At 42.6% G+C, this 19503-nt stretch overlaps 1 protein-coding gene across 4 annotated transcripts in view; it reads left to right on the top strand.

Annotated features, from left to right (window-relative positions):
• The first annotated feature begins 380 nt into the window (after positions 1-380).
• Positions 381-19503, top strand: part of PINX1 (PIN2 (TERF1) interacting telomerase inhibitor 1) — a 66939-nt gene continuing 47816 nt past the window's right edge. For 2 of the 4 annotated variants that reach the window (XM_081269731.1, XM_081269730.1), the window contains exons 1-5: positions 381-511; positions 5605-5714; positions 7393-7485; positions 9115-9193; positions 13317-13409. In XM_081269731.1, coding sequence (XP_081125857.1) covers positions 493-511; positions 5605-5714; positions 7393-7485; positions 9115-9193; positions 13317-13409 — 394 coding nt within the window. In that variant the 5' untranslated portion in view covers positions 381-492. The remainder of the gene's footprint in view (positions 512-5604; positions 5715-7392; positions 7486-9114; positions 9194-13316; positions 13410-19503) is intronic. The other 2 variants (XM_081269733.1, XM_081269732.1) reach the window with 1 other exon arrangement.

Raw genomic sequence — 19503 nt, 5'->3', positions numbered from 1 at the left:
TCGTCTTCCCGGCTACCTCTCCCGGGGAGCACAGGTGGGACGTGGAGGGGCGGACTCTGCGGGGCCGCGTCTTCCCTCAACTCCTGGTGCTCAGCGTTCTCAGACCACGACCCTAAAGGCGGTGTTCGCAGAGCTCCCTCTCCCGAGACCGCGCCGCGTGCGCGCAGACAGCGGGTCCACGACTCCGCGCTCTCCAGCCTGCGGGCAGCCGCGCCTCTCGCCCCGCCCCGCCGCCCTGGCGCCCCTCCCTTCCGCGATGGCCCCGCCCCGTACTGGTGGCCCCGCCCCGTACTGGTGGCCCCGCCCCGTACTGGTGGCCCCGCCCCCGCCCCGCCGCCCTGGCTGGGGAGAGTCGCGCGCTGTTGACGTCACCAGCACGCACCCCGCCGCTGCCCTCTGCGGGCGTGCTGGTCCCGCGCTTCCAGCCTGGGGACTCGCGGCGGCCTGGTTCAGCAGTCGCCCAAGTCCGGAGGCCCTCGCGCTGCACCCAACATGTCGATGCTGGCGGAGCGTGAGTGTCAGACGTGGAGACCCGAGCCCGGCGCCAGGGGGAAAGTGCCGGCCGGCGCTCAGTGGGGCGGGGGCGACCGAGGTCGGGGTCCGGGCCGGGAAGCAGGGCTCAGCTCGCCCGGTCGGCCGCAGAGATGGTTCAGCCCTGGCTGTGCCGAAAGTTAGCGGCCGGACGGCTAGAGAGAGGCGGGTCCTCACCCTCGGACCTGGACGCACGCCGTGCGTTGGAGACGGAGGCAGGACGTCCCGGGACTCCGGCTGGTTCCTTCACTTCCCAGGCCCTCAGTTTCCCCAGGTTAAAGAGAGGAAGAGGGCCCCAGGGTCTCTTCAGGCTGTGAAATCCATCTGTCGAAGATGAACTGGACCCAGAAAAAGAAAAGCAAAGGGTTAGAACGTCAAACACGGGCAGTCAGCCTTGGGGTGGGGGTGCGAGGCTAAGGGGTGCGAGGTGTGTGTCCAAGAGCTTGTTAGTTGGAGTTACTCTTCTCTGGAGTCTTGGCCGCAGCGCCCTACCCTGCTTTAGACATTTACCTTCTGTGAAGTCCACTAATTCCTCTTTCCTGGAGAAACCGACTTCTGGATGGGACATGTAGCTAAGGTTGCTTGCCACCAGATGGCAGTCGTGCCACAGTCATGAACTGCCGGCCCTTAACTTGGAAGTTGTGTGCTGGCTGAGCAATGAGCAGAAAGAAGCAGCTTATTTACAGACCAACAGCAGCTTTACAGGGATTTTGCACAATTAATGCTGTCAACTTCCTATTATCTAAGAGACCATTGAAGGATTAGGATCACCAAAGGAAATGGGTCAGGCACCATCCCTGTTTTACAGGGATCTCACAATCCCTATTTGACATTCCTATTTTACACCGTCCCTGTTTTACAAATCTTCTGATTTGATGCGGTGATCTCTACATCTTTACATTTTTGCCAGTAAGAGCAGGAATTTTCCATTATTTTTAAATAGAAATTCATAGAAAGAAATTTCTTTCTTATGAGCCTGTAAAGATGACCTGGAAATTGGAACCTAGACTGCTAAGATCTTTTCTGGCTCTCAGTCTTTGATGAATGCTTAATTCAGCATGCACTCGGGAACACTGGCCCTGGTTCTGCTATTTGTTTATGCCTATTTCCTTGATTTGGTTCTGAGTCTTAAAAATTTCTTCTCACTATGTTGGCTTAAAAACTCATGAGATGGTTATCTGACAACAGTTTGGAGTGTTATGGTATATAGGTGTAAAGTGCTATCTGGAGGTATCAGTAATTCAAACTGCATGATTTCGAGAGAATGTTTTCAGTTCTCTTCCAGAATTACAAATTTTCAAATGTTTGTCATGATAATATATATAACATTTGTTATCTTTTTTCACAATTTGCTGAGTTAATATTTATGTCATTCCCTGTGGTCAGATACTTAGGATTAGAGTTTTCATTTTAGAAATTGGAAAGTAGAAGCATAGAAAAGTCCCAATCCCATAATTTGACTACCTAGTGATTTTTTTCCGATAGTTTATAAAAATGGGATCATCCTATAGGTTCAGTTTTGTATACTACTTTTTACCCCTACTTAACATAAGGTAGTGAATATTTTCACTTCAATAAAATGATGTTTCCTTTATTCTTGATGAATGGTCTATATTTAGGCTTTTTTCAACATTTCATTTATTCTGCTTTTTAAATTTACTAATGGTTTTCTTTTTATTTCTCAAAAACATTCTTCAGCTGGGTGCAGTGAGTGGCACATGCCTGTAATCCCAGTGGCTCAGGAGGCAGAGGCAGGAGGATTGTGAATCAAAGCCAGTCTTAGTGAGACCCTAAGCAACTGTCTCAAAATAATAATGGTAGTAATAATAATAAATAAAAGGGCTAGGGATGTGGTTAACTCCCTCTGGGTTCAATTCCTGGTACTCAATCCCCAGTACTGCCAAAAAAGAAAAAAATCTTCAGCCTGTGTTTAATTATCAGATACTATTCTGTTAGTCTTCCTCATGTTCTTAAGACAAATATTTTATTAGTCTCACTTCTCAGTCTTATATAGTTTGCAGTTTTAGGACCAGGTTTTTTTTTTTTTTTTCTTTTTTTAATCAAGATATTACTTTTTTCATGATGTTTCCTTTCCAAGACCTATTTATTTATTTATGTATTTATTTATGGTACCTGAGTTTGAACCCAGGAGTGCTTAACCACTAGCCACATCCCCAGCCCTTTTTTATATTTTAATTTGGGACAGGGTCTTGTTAAATTACATAGGACCCTGTTAAGTTGCTGAGACTAACTTCGAACTTAGGATCTTCCTCTCTTAGCCTCCCAAGCTGCTGGGTTTACATGCATGTGTCACTGTGCCTGGCTAAGACAAATTTTGACCTGTAGTCATTACATTTTATAATTATAATACTATAGTTAATGGCTTTTAATGTTCATTGCATTAAAATTTTATATGCAATTTTCTCAATCTTGAATATGTCTTATAACTTAAAAAATTTTTTTTAGTTGTAGATGGACAAAATACTTTTATATTTATTTATTTATTTTTATGTGGTGCTGAGGATTGAACCCAGTGGCTCACACATGCCAGGCAAGCACTCTACTTCTGAGCCATAACCTCAGCCCCTTGAATAACTTTTTAATAAAAATACATGGGCAGTGTATTTTGAGCTCTTGAATATCTTAAAGTGTTTTTTGAAAAATAGAAAAGGTAGAACTTCTGATCCTGGCTGTTGGGACTCAGTGCACTATTCACAGTAAGCTTGGTGCTGGCAGAGCTGTGTGCTATCAGGCATGAGTGACTGAAAGTGAAGTCCATTGCATTTCTTGTAGAGAGGGTTGTTTATTGGGGTGACCTGAAACATATCGTGGTGGAGCCATTTACAATTAGATCTCCAAATAGGAGGAGCCCCTGCTAGAGAATGATTGAACACATTATCCCAAATAATGATTTAGCAGATTCAGTCCACTCTACCTGAGGCCTAGTGCTATCCCTTATACTGCTGTTCTAGGTTGTCACAGGGTCCTCAGGCCCACCTAAGGATTAGTATTCACTGGAATTCAGGTAGATGACTCAGCACATAGTCACATGATTCAGGTTTATTAGAGCTAAAGGATACTAAACCAAGAAGGAAAGGGAAAAGACACATGGGGCAAAGTCCAAGAAAGGCTAGGCACAAGCTTTCACAAGCTTAATTCTTCAGACAAGGAAGTCTCTCAGAAGGAAAGTGGTGTTCAACGTGAGCCGCTTGTACAAGTTCTGACTGTTGGGAACCCTCCTGAAATCTAGGTTCCATCCAGAGGCTGACCTTGTTAGCAAGACTTTCAGAGGGTAGCATTCACCCTGCTCTTAGCTCTTTTTTGCACACAGTCTTAACAAGGCTGACATCTGAGCACAGAGCAGATGGGGTGAGTCAGTCAGATCTGGCCAGAGACAGCCCCCCACCCCACCGTTGCTATCTTTTGGTGGTGCTGGATGTAATCTAGGGTCTTGTGCACATACTGTGCACAGAGATAGTCTTCTTGATAGGATTTCTCAAACTTGAAAACTTGTACAACACTAGAATGAGGAAATGTTGCAGGGAAATAGGGAACATCATAAACAGGCAACGGGGACTAGAGGCATTTCTCTACAGAGAGTGGGCTAATCTTCTCAGAACTGACTCCTCGTCCAGGCCTCAGTCAAGACCCCTGGCAAGCACAGTGTAGAAATATGGACTCCAACACACCACTAACCAGCATGCATAACGGATACTGGTTAATAAGGCTTATCTCTGGTATGCTGTTCATTAGCAGAGACAGTGCTATGCTGAATATTTACCTAGGTAAGTCAAGTGGTAACTTAGCCACATGGAACATTTTTTGGGGTCATCTTTTTCTTGTAGAACACTATAAATTTGAGTCCAACGTATTTTGCTTTGTAAGTAAACTTTTTCTGCTTACATGCTTTAATGGGTTTCTTTTGCCAGGGTGCCCGTAGTTAAAGGTCTCAATTGATTTTTTTTGTGCAGCACAATGTGCCCCTTTGACTGGATGTTGTTTTAAATCATGTTATTAAACTGCTAAGGTCAGAGGTGGCTGTTGAGAGTCACTGTGTTGGATTGATGCAGGCGGTGAACAATTTCTGGTGGTTGGTTATTTATTTGCTTCTAAAAGAACACTTTAATGAGACTCAAAGCAGGTCCCTTGATTCAGTTATGTTACTTTTTCCTTTTTTTCCTTTTTCCTTTTCCTTCCTCCTTTTCTTTCTTTTTTATTTATTCATGCATTTATTTACATATTTATTGAGTGCCCAATATGGGCAAAGTGGTTTTTTTTCTATTTTTATTTCTTGCAATGAGATATAAGAAAGACAAGAAATGAATATCACTCTTAAGAAGGTTATGGTGCAATAAGAAACATAAAAGACTGATATAAATAACTATAATGCAGTAGAATATCAATGCAGTGCCAAAAGAGAAACATAATTTCTTTCAGATGTTCAGAATGAGAAGGAAGAGTATGGTAACTATCTTAAGGTCATGTATGTGAAGGTACAGTTGGCAGTCCCTAAGATCTTAACATCAATGGTAAATTGTGGATTAAGAAAAGCTTTGAAGTCAGTAGGATGTTAACGTTTTATAAGGGATTTGGTTTTTGCTTGGGGACATTAGGCAATTTCTTTCTCTCTGTCTTAGATTTTATCATCTGAATGGTACAGATGAGAATATCCCCCTTCACAGGATTACCATGAAAACAGGATCTAATACATTATAGCATTTGGCACATACTGAGTGGCAGTGAGAGCTGTGACGAGGGCCTCTGTTGTTGTGGTAATAATGCTGGCCTTGACAGGTGTTTTTAGTCGCTGCCCACAGGTAAATGTGAAGGCCCCACTGATGACACATCAAGTGTTGTTTGTAGTGTGTCACATTTAGAGGGAACAGCTTACTCTTAGAGGTCAATTTGTATGTTAATGCAGACGAGGGGAATTGAGCCAGTTGTTGGCATTCCACGGGGTGTTGGATCTACTCTGTATTCACTGAAGCCCATGCAGGTCCTGTGTGCAGGTGTGTGTATCCTTGTATCTCTGGTTTGAACCTTAAGTTGTTGATGAGACTTTTTAATTTATAGGTCGGCGGAAGCAGAAGTGGGCTGTGGATCCAAGAAACACTGCGTGGAGTAATGATGATTCCAAGTTTGGCCAGAGGATGCTAGAGAAGATGGGGTGGTCTAAAGGAAAGGTATTTTGGAGAAAAGCAAACCAAACAAAACCGTGAGCCATGCCAAAAGATTATGAATGAGGAGAAAACATCCTTCTACTAGGAGTCTGAGAGAAATTTATGTTTTGCATAGATAAGTGATTTTTGAGATAAATTGTGTTTCTAGATGTTGATAAAATTAGAACATAAATAGATTAGCTCTCTTTTTCAGACATCACCTTTTAATTAGTTACATTGGAATCATACTTAACCTTCACAGCTTCATGCTGTTGAGTCATTTTTAATTCCCCTCTGTAGCTAGAACACACACGTTTTCTCACATTCCATTTATTCCTGACTCCGGTAGGGCTCCTGTGTATCTCCACACTTATTGGATCTTGTCAAGATCTGTGGTGATCTTGTCAAATCCAGTGGGCTCCGTTTTGTCCTCATATTATGGAGCCCTGTAGCAGCAGTGGGCACAGCTGTTCCCTCCTTGAAACACTCGTATTTTGGTGTCCACAGTACAGCCCCCCTCCCCGCCTTTTTTTTTTTTTTTTTTTTTTTTTGCCTCACCAGCCACATCTAAATTTGTTGCTCTTTTTCTTCCTCTAGACTTGAACTTTGGAGCTTCTCTGGTCCAGCTCCAGGCCCTTTTTCTGTACTTCTCGGGTGATATCAGTCATGGACATGCCATACGTAAAGTCCACAACTAGTGCCTGTGCTGTTTCTAGTCCAGGGCTGTCCTCTGCTCTAGGTTTGCAAATTCATTTGTGTACTGGCTTTTCTGCTTGAGTGAGCACCTCAAGGGTGTTATTTTTATTGTAAACCTCTTGACCCCTCCACTCTGTCTTTTCCTTTCCAAGTTGTCTTGGTTTTTGAAAATGGTACCATCTCCCCTTGTACTTGAGCCTAAAACCTTCAATTCCCACGTCATCTGGAAATTTCTGTGTTTACAGCCCACCGCCCTGGTCCAGCCACTGTCATCGCCTATCCCGATCCCCTCAACACCCTTCCCATGCCTCCCCACCTCCCTTTTCCTCTTGGGATCCATTTTGACCTACAGCAGCCGGAGTGATCTTTTAAGATGTACACCTTAGAGCATGTTATTCCCTTGTTCGATATTTCAGTGGTTTCCAAGGGTTTTTAAAAATCAAATTTCTACTGTGACTTGGAAGATCCTGCAAGGTCTAGCCCCTTGCTGTCATTGCATTCTCTTGGCTTACTTGACTTGGGTGTTGTTCAGGTCCTCTAGAGCCAGGCCATGCCTACCTAAAGGTTTTTGCATTTGCTCTCCTCATCTGAATCTCACGAGCGTATTGATGCAGGACCTGGAGTATACCTCCCACTCCTTTCCTGGTGTCATTTTGCAATGCTATATGATAGAGCCATAGACTCCCAATGCCTCCTGTGTCTTCTATTTGTAGCAGCCCTCTGCTTTTGAGCAGCAGCAAGGGGAGTGTTACCCAGTGTCTGTGTGGGTTTTATATTTGGGCTCAGATAAAAGAATTGATATTCATTATTATGAGGGAATCCTTGGTGTGGCAGACATTGTCTCCTGAGAGTCCACTGGGCTGTGTTGTCTTTGAGGGCAAGGATAGTGTCTCACCCTAGAGTTGACACATTAATTGAACAATTGGTGCAGGAAGAAAGAGACAACCTCTCTACATTAAAAAAAAAAAAAAAAAAAAGTGCTAACTCTTGTGTTTAATCTCCACAGGGTTTGGGGGCTCAGGAGCAAGGAGCCACAGATCATATTAAAGTTAAAGTTAAAAATAACCACCTGGGACTTGGAGCTACCATCAATAATGAAGTGAGTAGGGGTGTGCCTTTGGGGTTCTCTTTGCATAATGGACTTTAGTTTTTTAAACATGAAACTTCTAATCCAGTCCAGTTGGTTGAACACTTCCAGCTGTTCGCGTGTAGTCTCTCTGTTTTGGGCAAGGGAAGGGCCCCTGTGTGGCCTGGCCTTCCATCCTGGGCCATGCCCTCCACCACCATGCTTCCTCCTCCTCGTGGGGTCATTTACTTGCTTATGCTAAGAGATCCAAATGAGTTGTATTGATCAACTTTGTAGAAAGTCTTCATTTTATAGAAATCTTCTTTTTAGGAGAGAGAGGATTTTCTGTCTGCCCTTGTGTTCTAATATTAGTTTATATTGTTAAAAGTTGGCATTCAGTTTAGGAAGTTGTGCTAGAAAGTCATGTTCTTTTTCTTTCTCAGTCTTCTGACTGCTGGTGCTCAGAAGCTAAGTGGACTCACATTTTTCCTACGTTGGCACTATGACGAAAACCAGCAGCTGCCATGCCTTTCACCTCAGTGTCTTTGTTTCCTTTAGAAAATATCTTAAGGAAACTTTCTTCCTAAATTCTTGTGGCCAACAGAATCTGGGAGAAAATTAGGAGAATGACTTTAATTAGGTAAACAATTATTTTGATTACTTCAGTAGCTCTGAGTAGTAGATTGGAACAGCTAAAATTTTCAGCCACTTAAGAGTGAGTCTGTGTAAGGTTGTGTTTTGTTTGTTTGTTTGTTTGTTTGTTTGTTTTTGGTAGGGGGAGAAGTACCAGGGATTGAACTCAGGGGCATTCCTGCACTGAGGCACATCCCCAGCCCTGTTTTGTATTTTATTTAGGACAGGGTCTCACTGAGTTGCTTAGGACTCATTGTTGCTCATAGCCCTCCTGTCTCAGCCTCCTAAGCTGCTGGGCTTATAGGCGTGCGCTACGCGCCTGGTTGTAAGGTTGATTCTGAATGTAGCTTTGAGAGACAGATAACATGGTCTACTTATTTTCTCAGGAGAAGCATTGCCCAGTAACCCCAGTCAATATGCCTTAACCTTAAGCATTCTTAAAAAGGAATGCTTAGGAAGGCATGGGAGGCAAATCCTACATTGGAACCCTGCTTCCCAGTGGCTTATATTCTTTTGGAGCTCTTCATTCTCTTATTACAAATGGGTACTCATTGATTCAGGGGACTTGAAGTCCTTCCTTTCTCTTTTCCCAGAGTTTTATAAAATCAAAGTCTGCATGTACAAGTAATCAGAATTGGGCAAAATATTATAGGCTCTGTTGGGTCAAGAGGAGGGCTTCTGTTTTCCTCACTGCTCTTGTCCTTTAAGCTACATAATTTCCCCTACTGGGGGAAAAATGGTAATTTTATTTTGCTTTATTTTAGTATTAAGTACACAGGTTGCCTATTAAGTATTTGATATAATTCAACTTGATAAATCATTCACATGGAAATCAGGACTTGAGTTTCCAGAAATTTCTTAATATTGATCTAGAAGAATAGCATTTCAAGTTTATATATTTCTTGAACCCATTGAAATTTGTCAAATGATATTTTGATGAAACATTTAAAATTTTGTATCAATTGCCAGATTCCCTTGCTTCTAAAATATTTCTTATTTGCCTCTCACACAACTTTTTGGTATTTTCAGGACAACTGGATTGCTCATCAGGATGATTTTAACCAGCTTCTGGCTGAACTGAACACTTGCCACGGGCAGGAAATAGCAGGTAGGGAACTTTAGGGTCGTTGACCTCCAGATTTATAGGAGGTGTCATCTCAGTGTGAAAGGTTCTTGTCAGTTCTTTAATGTAAGCATTATACATCTCAAAGTCAGTTGTGTGAAGCGATATAGATACTCGGTTCTGCTTATGTTGTTCTGGCGCTTTACCTGAATGATCCTGTAGCCATCCACAAACACTTTTTCCCCCTTCAGAGTGTGAGAACGGCAAGATTAATCCATTCATTTTACATCTCAAATAGTAAAGTCAGCTTTAAGAAGACACTTGAATACAAAGAAAAGATGTTTTTAAAATACAAGCAGAAAATATCAAATGAGACCATAAACAGCAGCCGACAGAGGCTTAATAGAAAAGCCTTTTCTATGTTGGTTCTGCCCTCGGTCATTTGTTTTACCTTGTAATTCACGTTAGAGGTTCGATTGCTCAGGTAAGTAACTTCTTCCACCAAATTCCTAGGCTCAAGCAGTCCCCTCACCTCAGTCTTTCGGGTAGCTGGGTCTGCAGGCATGCACTACCTGCCTGGCCGAGCTTGAGTCAGCATCAGGCATCTTCAGTAGCCAGTAAATACACCACAGGGCATGCTGCCACGATAGCCATTGGGAAAATGCACAGTAAAGCCACAGTATGATGTCATCGCATACTCACTGAAATTAGTAAGACAATGGCAAGTCGCTGAAAATGTGGAGTAGGGGGATTCCCATGGTGTGTAGGCGGCTGTGAGCATTCGAATCAGTTGGGAATTATTTACAAAAGTTGAAGATATGCATGACCTCTTCACAGCCTGCCTAGCAGATGCCTGTGCACTTGTCCTGGGAAACATGCACAAGAATTCTGATGACGTTATTTGAAGGATCCTGAAACTCGTAATAGCTCAAATGCTCACCAGTAGTAGAATGGATAAGTGCATTGCCACTTTTGTAAATTCAAAGAAATACATTAGAGTTATTAGAGTTTTATGCAAACATGTTGAACAGGGGTTGGCAAACATTTTCAGGGCCAGAGAAATTTTACAGACCACAAAAATTGCTCTGTCAAAACTACTCCACTAGGATATTGGAATGTGAAAGGCACAGTAGATAATATGTAAATGAAAGTGGCTTTCCCACAAAACTTTACTTACAGAAACAGGTGGCTGGCTGGGTTTGGCCCACAAGCTATAGTTTTGCCCTCTGGTGTTGAAGACTCATCCACTTAATGTTGACCAAAAGAAGATGAACAGAGGTTTATCCAGTGTGATTCTACTTCTATAACCACAAATAGCAGGCAAAACTCTGACATTAAGGTGCCATACTTGGTGGAAAAGTATTTTAAAAACCAGAATAAGTACTGCACTGTGGAGGTCATAATATGATGTCCCTGGGAAGGGGCTCCTGCGGCATTGCCTTCTGGAATAGGGTCAGTGTCTTGCTGCTTGACCTAGCTGGCAGTTACAGATACTTGGGAACATCACGCTCCTTTGGCAGCCCCTCTTAAAAAAGATGGTTAAAACAAAAATGGCAAAGGGGTAGGAGCAAGGATTAACACAAAAGAATGGGATAGTGATTACCCTTAGATGGTGCTTCTCACCTGGGAGCAATATAGCCACCCACAGGACATCTGGTGGGGTTTAGAGACTTTTTTTTTTTTTTTTTTTTTTGAGATGTAGTGTGAGGTCATTTATTTGTTGACTTTTTCTTTTAAGGAATGAACTCCATTCAATGAACTTTCCTTTTAGAACTGCTTTCATAGTGTCCCAGAGATTTCGATGTTTGTTGTATCTGTGTTCTCATAGACACATTTTTTAATATCCCAACCAACAAGATATTATTGGCATCTCCTAGAAAAAGGCTGTAGCTGTAGCTAAACATCTTACAGAGCATAAGACAGCTGTCCCTTCCTACCATAGACGGACAATTAATTCCTGTGCTCAGATGTCAGTAGTGCAGAAGTTGAAACTCTGAACCAGGAAAAAGCAGCAGAAAATGAGAAGGCACATGGGTGCTGGATGCTTCTGGATACTTTCTAGTGCTGAGTAGTTGCAAAAGGGTTTGCTTTATTTGACTATACAGGTAAGTATATCTACATTTTATTGTGTGTTATCTGGTTACCTTGAGACCCATGATAAAATTTCTGGATCTCTTTTTGGTAGACTTCAGGTGAGATGTAGCCTGTGTAGTTGATGTTACAAGGCTATAATGAGAGTTACCCAGAGTTAACAGGCCCAGCAGTTTAAATATCAGGGATCAACTTCTACCTTAATGAATATCCAGTTATGTATAAATGAGAGTCACTTTTCCTAAACAAGTTTGGTGTTATGACTTGGGTGTCAGACTTGAAGTGTCCTTGCCATCACCGTACCCACAGAAGTGAAGACCTCTGTGCCTGGGATTCTTTTCTCAGAGGCATTCACATGCTATCCTTCACAGGGAAAGAGTCACATTTGAACTTTAGTATTGTAACTTTTTTACTTAGTACTTGAGAATACTCTAACTTTTCAGGCCAAAGGAATCCAAGAAATTATCTCATCCAAGATCCCATAAAGAAAGGATCAATGAGGTTCAGTTTTATGGGGAGGGAGCAGAGAAAGCAGATTTTTCAGCAGTTTGCTTTTGAACTTTTATGGTGATAGCTGGTGAGTGAGTTTTTCTACTGTTGGTTTCAAGATTACTGCGTTCTCAGAGAGGGATGCCATTGAAGTAGTTCTGGGAACCCTGACTTAGGTTCCTTATCCTGCACTGATGGTTGGGGCTCAGCATGATGACTGTAGTGGCCCTTCCTGGCATGTCCCAGGAAGTGCAGATGGGGGGCTGTTTCAAGGGACCCACTGGAGCCCCTTATTATTGTCAGGAAGGCTGTGAGTGTCTCACAGATTTCAAGAGTGGTGCCTTGTCCTCTCACAGCCTCCTTCACAGGTTCATCTGTATAGGGTTTATTTTCCCTTTCTGTCTGAAACCTGAAAGTATTTGACATAATCTGAAAGCTGCTGAGTTATTAATCCGTAGGTAAGTTCCACTTCCAGACCACTAGAGGGGCTGTAGCCTTATGGCAGTGATCCTGCGGTTAGCAGAGGTGCTTCCATCTCTCTCTAGCTCAGTACAGTCCAGACCAGGCCTTCCTATTGACCATCCCTGGGCTGACAAGATCCTTTACAATATTCCTTTCAGAGAAGCCTGTCCCAAGGAGCTGACCTGGAAAACTGACATGTTATATTTTCCTGCCATGTTGTCTTCAGTAAATACAGTGTCTTCATCCCAGTGATTTTTCTGGTCACAGTCACATACTACATATATTAAAGTTATAAATGACAGTAATCTCATAATATGTTTTTCTGCAATAATAATATTTTTATTCCCTTAAGATCACCACAAATTCATACCATTTGCCTTTTTACTAAGCAGACATTTTGTTCTGTCCTCTTATTCTTTAAAGTTTCATTTCTAAAAATTCTTTCAGATTTTCTTCCTCCTCTAGATGGCATCTTACATTACTTTAGTGTTTTGCCACCAGAGAATTGACACTTGGTGTTACTGTTATCTAGACCACAGACCCTTTTCATTTCTTTCCGTGTTTTCAGGCTTCATCCATTTGCATGTGCAGTTTTATCCCAAGTGTAGACCCAGGCAGCCCCACCATGATTAAGATGCAGAATCATCTATTCTGCATCTGTATAGTTTTGCAATTTGAGAATGTTATGTAATACAGTAGGTACCCTTTTTAGATTGACCTTCCTCACTAAGCAAGTGCCCTGAGGTTCATCTAGATTGATGTGTGCATTGACAGCTCAGCCCTGTCTGTTGTAGAGTAACATTCCCCTGTGAGGATGTGCCAGAGTTGGCTCAGTTGTTTGTTAACCTGTTGAAGAACTTTTGGGTTATAGCCAGTGTTTATAAGGTTAATATGAACACTCATGTATAGATCTTTATGTGTTGATTTCTTATCCCCAGAACTTTGTACATTTCTGGAGTGTACCCTTGCCTGATCCATAGTGCACAGTTGAAAAAAATAATCCAGATCATTTGATTAGAGCTCAAAAATAAATGATGGGGCTCCTACTAATATTTAAACATGACCATTGATTATATGAGGATGGATTACACAGATTTTAATGTAATGTTTTTCTTATTTTTTAAAGACTCCTCAGAGAATAAGGAAAAGAAATCTTTTAATCTTGAGGAAAAGTCCAAAATCTCTAAAAACCGGGTCCATTACATGAAATTCACGAAAGGTAAGCTGCAGCCTTTCTTTATCTGTTGTAGTCTGTGCGGAAGCTGAGTTTCCGGAAGCATTCTCAGCGTTTCGCCAGCAGAGGTGACTTGCTACGTGTGCCAAGTGGGGAAGTCTGGATCCGTTAAAATGCAGACTCGGCTTGTGGAGCAAAAGGCCCAGTTGAGGCTCCACACTGGGCAGGTCCTGTGACAAAGCTGAAAACTGAAGTCAGCATGCTGCTTTGAGGAGAAAGGGGACATTATGTGGCTAGGTCAGAAAATAATGTTATCATTCAACATTTTTAACTACCATCTTAGTGTTTGCAGAGCTGAATGTTGGTGTTAACCGCTTCCTAACGAGCCTGTTCAGAGAATCCTGCTCCACATGGAGATTTCGACTAAGAAAATTTGCATGCCCACGTTGACCCTTTCAACACTCCAGTCTCTCCATCCCATGGAGTGTTGATATAGGCATCCCAGGACCTTCGTGGAGATGGTGTTGGAGAACAGGGCAGTGATTCCTACCTTGCCATCACCATATATCCACCCCTCGCAGCTCCTTGGGTGCAGTTGCACCATGTAGCCACCAGGTGGTGATCTTGTACTGGTGAGAAACCACTTACCTTGAGCTAATCAACTCCCCAGGTGTTACTCCTAGAACAGCCACAACACTTATTTTTATGTAATATACTTAAAATGTACCAAAAATGATGCAGATCGTGCCCTGATCCAGGCACCATTGGCTTGTTCTTCCCTGTGAGACTGGATGTATGTGTCTATCTTGATATGCCAGGAAAAGTGTTTCTTGCTTCAGACTTGGTGGCTGGACTGGGGAGGGTTTGCCCCCAGAACCCACCCTGAATAGCAGTGGGATATGGAATTCCCACTCCTCTAAACTGTTGATTGTGTTTCTTGTTTGGGATGAGGACCCCAAAGGATAGAACTGTGTTTGGTTTAACTGAGAGGCTATGGCAGAGCTGAGGGGATTTGGAGCTGAACAACTTCAGAGCTGTGAACAGGAGAAACTGAAACTTCCTCTCCCTCTCTCCCAGTAGGTCTATTTTGAGTTACTTTTGTGTCATCCCATTTTCCTCTCAGACAAAAACTTAGTTCTTAACTTGAGGTTGTGACTTCTGAGCAGGTTCTGTCCCCCCTTCAGCCTATTGCAGGCAGAAGATAGACTTTGGAGACAGTAATGGTCCTTTCACACCCAGCCCCTTAAATAGCCTTCTTTTTTTCATCAGATCCAATAGAAAAATATAGAGATGCAGCGGAATGGCTGTTGAGCACAAGCTGTTGCACAGCACGAGAATGACACGGAGAGCACCCCGCAGCTGCTCTGTGGCATGGCAGTCTTTTAAGCGTGCCACCCTGCAGGTGGAGTCTTCCTTTGTCCTCTGCTGCCTGGCCGCATGCCCGACTTCATCTGGAACAACTGCCCAGGAGAGGGTGTGCCTCTAGTCTGCTTTAATCTGCTCAGTGCCGGGAGTACCTGCCTTCTATTTGTAGCTAAGCTACTCCCATGCTGGTGATCCTGTCAAAGGGCTCGGTGCATCGTGCCTTCATTTTCTCTTTTAAAATGAGGCTTGCATATTCATTAGCCTTATTTGAGGAGAAGGGAGACATTAGTATGCAGAGAAGAAAAGAGTTCAAGAAATGTTAGAGAGGTAGAAGAAGAGATTGAGTTGAGAAATGGAGGTCATGCAATCTGAGAATAAATAGAAAAGATGAGAAGGAAGCAGAAATCCAGGTAGTGAAGAAAGTGATTATTTACCCTCCGTCTGCACCATCCACAGTGAAAGCTTATTTTAAAGGTCTTTGGGTCTCCCTCAGAGTCGTGTTGTCACTGGTGTGAGCGATAAGCTTCAGACCTCCTTTGTCCGTTACTCTCTCAGACACATCATTGACCGTTTTCCTTCTTTCAGACTCATTTTCTTCTTGTAAAGCAAGGAAACGTCCATAAGCACTTATGAGTCTCTCGCCTAGGTTGTGTTTTATGATTTGTGGGTGAGGACCTCTTTTATGGAACTTGTGCTCTTTACCTCGTGAGTAAGAGGGAGTAAAATACCCACAGCTGTGCTCATGATGAAAGTGACTGATTCACTGAGTTGGAGTGCTCACATCGTGATTCCATGTATGGACCAGGAAGATGACTTTTTTATTTTTTTTAAGAGTCTCAGGCCTTGAACTCAGCCTCTTACATAGCTGGGGTGACAGGCATTTTATATAGCTTGCTGAAAACTGGACGTAAATATTTTGCCATAGCAGGTGGTGTTGGAAATTTTGCTACTGCCTAAACATCAATGATATCATTTAAGTTCTTTTACATAATTCTTTTTCAAGCTCCAAATATATAATTTTGACTTGAAAAAAATTGTTGTATAATTTTAAGTTACTTTCATCCATATTTGTTTAAAACCCAATTCCAGTGAAAAATATTTAGTGAGGCCACATCTGCCAAAGGGAAAATATCAATTTATGTAAAACTATTTTGAAGGCTTTTTCTCTCTGTGGTGGGAAGCTGTCGGGAGAGCATTGCTCTCCCCCTCGGGTCAACACGGCGTGTGAGGGGCTGCATTAGCCGGAGAGGTGCACTCAGCACTACAACCTGGGCGACCTTCTCACCCGCTTTAGACACTTCTCTCTGTGGACACGCATTCCAGGTAGTTGGCAGATGCAAGCTGGCAGACTCTTGCTAAGGCGGATGCTGATAGTGAGGCCCCTGGTTCTCTCCTCTTACTCTTCAGAGTTTGAATACCGAGCAGCCCCACTTGGACCTTGTCAAGAAGGCGCTGTCTCCTGATGGCTTATTAGGGCTTGGTGTTCCACCCCACACTATTCTTTCAGACCCCTGGCTTCCTAACGTTTCCTTTGTGGAAGTTGCCCTTGTTTTTTGCCCTGGGCTGTCAGTCCTCTATGTTTCATCAGAAAGAAAATATAGTGTTAATGTATTCTTGGTTTCAGAATGCAAATGAGTTTTTAAATAATTTAAGCTACTACAGAAGCCTTAAATTTTTTTTTATTTAAAATAAATACATTTCTGAAACCTATGTTTGTTTGCCCTTGTGCCTTTTTACTCTGAACAAACTCTACTTTTCTAAACATTTTTTGAGCCTCGGTTTTAATTCACTTTTGTCCACAGCTACTGAGTTATTGCTTTTGCTCTTAAACTAAGTGGTTCCCAGTCATCATGACGCCTCCGTCCTGTTTTTTGTTGGAGCTGCCTTTGCTTCCCTCGGACATCTTGATAGGGCATCCGTGTTTGGCTAATTAGTAATGTCCCTCCTTCCATTCACGATCCTGCGTGTTTGGACAGCCTAATGACTATGATTATTAGGCAGACAGCTGAAGTGAGCCTAGGTGCAGTGCTCCTCTGTCGCGCTGACCATGCATGCATGGATGTTGTTACTCAGTTTATACATTCTTAAGAAACCTTTCTTCCCAGTTCGCAAAGTGCTATGGCCGGTTGAAGGCTAACCAATAGATGAACCAAACCCAGATGGACAGCATGTGTTTCCTAGTCTATTCAGTTTGTTTGTAGTTACTCTTTTCTCTAAGATCTAAGTTTGTCAACACTATTTGCTGTGACTTCACCATAGTTCAGAACTGAGGCTAATAAGCTTTCAAAATTCACTTTTAATGTGCATATTTTATTCACAAGTGATCATGATTTTATAATGCTTACAAAATATTCAACCAGGACCATTAATTAATAATGATCTCAATCACATCCATTTTCACCCACCTTAGGTTTCTTCCAGTCGTCTCTGACACTTGTTTCTTCTCTGTGTTCTCGATTTCCAGATCAGATTCAGAGCAAAGCCTGTAGTAGTCCTAGTCCTGGTTTCTGCGTTTACTTAAGTGAACTTTGCTAGAGGGTAGAAGGCTCTGAAGGGAGAACCGGTGACCAGAACTTTAGGAACACCTGCACCTGCCTTGGCACTGCCCACTGTCTTGGCAGTGTCCCTCTGAGGTTTAGATTTGTTTTCATTCTCTTTGTGTTCCTATCTTGACACCTTGTGTTAGGCTTATGCTTTCCCATGTGCCCTCCCTTCTTGGCTCCCTCCAGCTTTTCTTTGTAAAAGAGATCTTAATTTGCATTTCCTTTTAGGGTATCTCTTCCATTCAGGGAGAGAGGTTAGGATAGGGGGGCAATGTGTTTTGAACCAAGCGCAGGCTCCCTTTTCTGAAGTAGAAATTGCCACCCTGTGTGCTTTGCAGTGGAAAATGGGTCTTGCTGGTGACAGCTGAGGTAGATCTCTGCGCCTCCTCAGAGTTTGTCCACCTTGAGGCCCCACGGCCAGTTGTCTTCCCCACTTTGCTGGTTTGTTTCCTGAGTTCCTGCTGTGAGAGGTTTCATTCTGTTTTGGGTTGGGCTTTCCTTGGGGTCTTTTTAACTGTCAGGACCAGGAGTGCTAGTTAGCTCAGGTGGAGTGCTAGTTAGCTCAGGTGGGAGGAGAGCAGTGCTCAGAGCCTTGGCGGGGGGACGGGGGTCTCCTGACAAGAACAGATTGTACTGGCTGCATGCACCCTTTCGTCGGGTGCTGCTGTCTCTGAAAGTGGTTCTGGAAAGGAGTTTTGTTTGTTTCAGGGAGTCACTGAGTGACCATAGCCCCAGCCATGGTCAGTGAACCAGAACCTTCCAGGTCATGTCATTACTTTGCCAAATTGGTTTGCTACAGGAAGCCAAGAGATTAGTGCATCCCTGACAGCTGAACTTGGCTTCCCACTTGAAATGCAGACCTACGGCTGTCCTGAGCCACCCCCTCCCCACAGCCACCAGACTTGACAGTGTAGTGCGTTTTAAAGTGCACTTGCCATGAAGTTGACAAATGGGAACGGATTGGCCCGCTGCTCACAGGGTGTTATTGGTTAGGAGTGGAAATGCCAAAGTAGTGAGTTTTAAGTTAGTTGGCTTGTAGGTTTAAAATTAAGTTCAAGTTTAGTTTTGAAAATAAGAATCATACACTGCTGGTGGGACTGTATATTGGTGCAACCACTGTGGAAAAGCAGTATGGAGATTCCTCAGAAAATTGGGAATGGAACCACCATTTGACCCAGTTATCCCACTCCTTGGTTTATACCCAAAGACTTAAAATCGGCATACTATAGTGATAACAGCCACATCAATGTTTATAGCAGCTCAATTCACAATAGCTAGACAATGGAACCAATCTAGATGTCCCTCAATAGATGAATGGATAAAGAAAATGTGGTATATATATTCAATAGAATATTACTCAGCTTTAAAGAAGAGTGAAAGTATGGCATTTGCCAGTTAATGATTGGAGTTGGAAGTGAAATAAGTCAATCCCACAAAACCAAAGGCCAAATGTTTTCTCTAATATGTAGATATTAATTCACAATAAGGCGGGGCTCACTAGGGAAGAATATCGTTACCTTAGATTAGATAGAGGGAAGTGATGGGAGGGAGGGGAGGGGATGTGGGCATAGGAAAGACAGTAGAAGGAAACAGACATTATTACTGTATGTATATATGTGACTGCATGACCAATGTGATTCTGCAACATGTACCCTCAGAAAATGAGAAATTATATCCCATCTATGTATGATAGGTCAAAGTGCATAAATGCATTCTACTGTCATGCATAACTAATTGAAAAAATTAAAAAACAAATAAGAATCATAGATCTTTAGGGCACGATTTTTACCAGAGCCATTTAATTTCTGCTCTTGTTAAATAATCTTGTATTTAAAGATGATAATAACTATTATGGTTAAGAACATTTTTAAAAATTTGAATTTAATCTTTAAAATTTTCATTCATTCAGCTAATAGCTTGAGATCCTGTGTCAATTATTAACTGAACAGTGTAAATCTAAAATGTTTGTAGCTATATATGGAACAATATTTTAGTTATGCATTTCATAATCCTGTATAAGTAGCAGTGTCTTTGTAAAGTGACCCAGAAGTGGCACCTTGAAGGCATACAGATTGTGGGGCCAGCCTTAGAATTTGGGTGTCATGGCCGTGTGCTCCAGGTTGTTCCTGTAAGGGCCTGGTTCCAAGACGTTTACCTGGCTTTAAATTTAATTAATATTATTGAAGATTTGTGATCTGTGAAGTGGGACAGAATTTCATAGTTAACAAAAT

Source organism: Spermophilus citellus (genome assembly GCF_964194105.1).
Source record: "Spermophilus citellus genome assembly, chromosome: 16".
Lineage (NCBI taxonomy): Eukaryota > Metazoa > Chordata > Mammalia > Rodentia > Sciuridae > Spermophilus > Spermophilus citellus.
The sequence above is the reverse complement of the archived record's forward strand: the minus strand, read 5'-3'. Positions and strand labels throughout refer to the sequence as shown.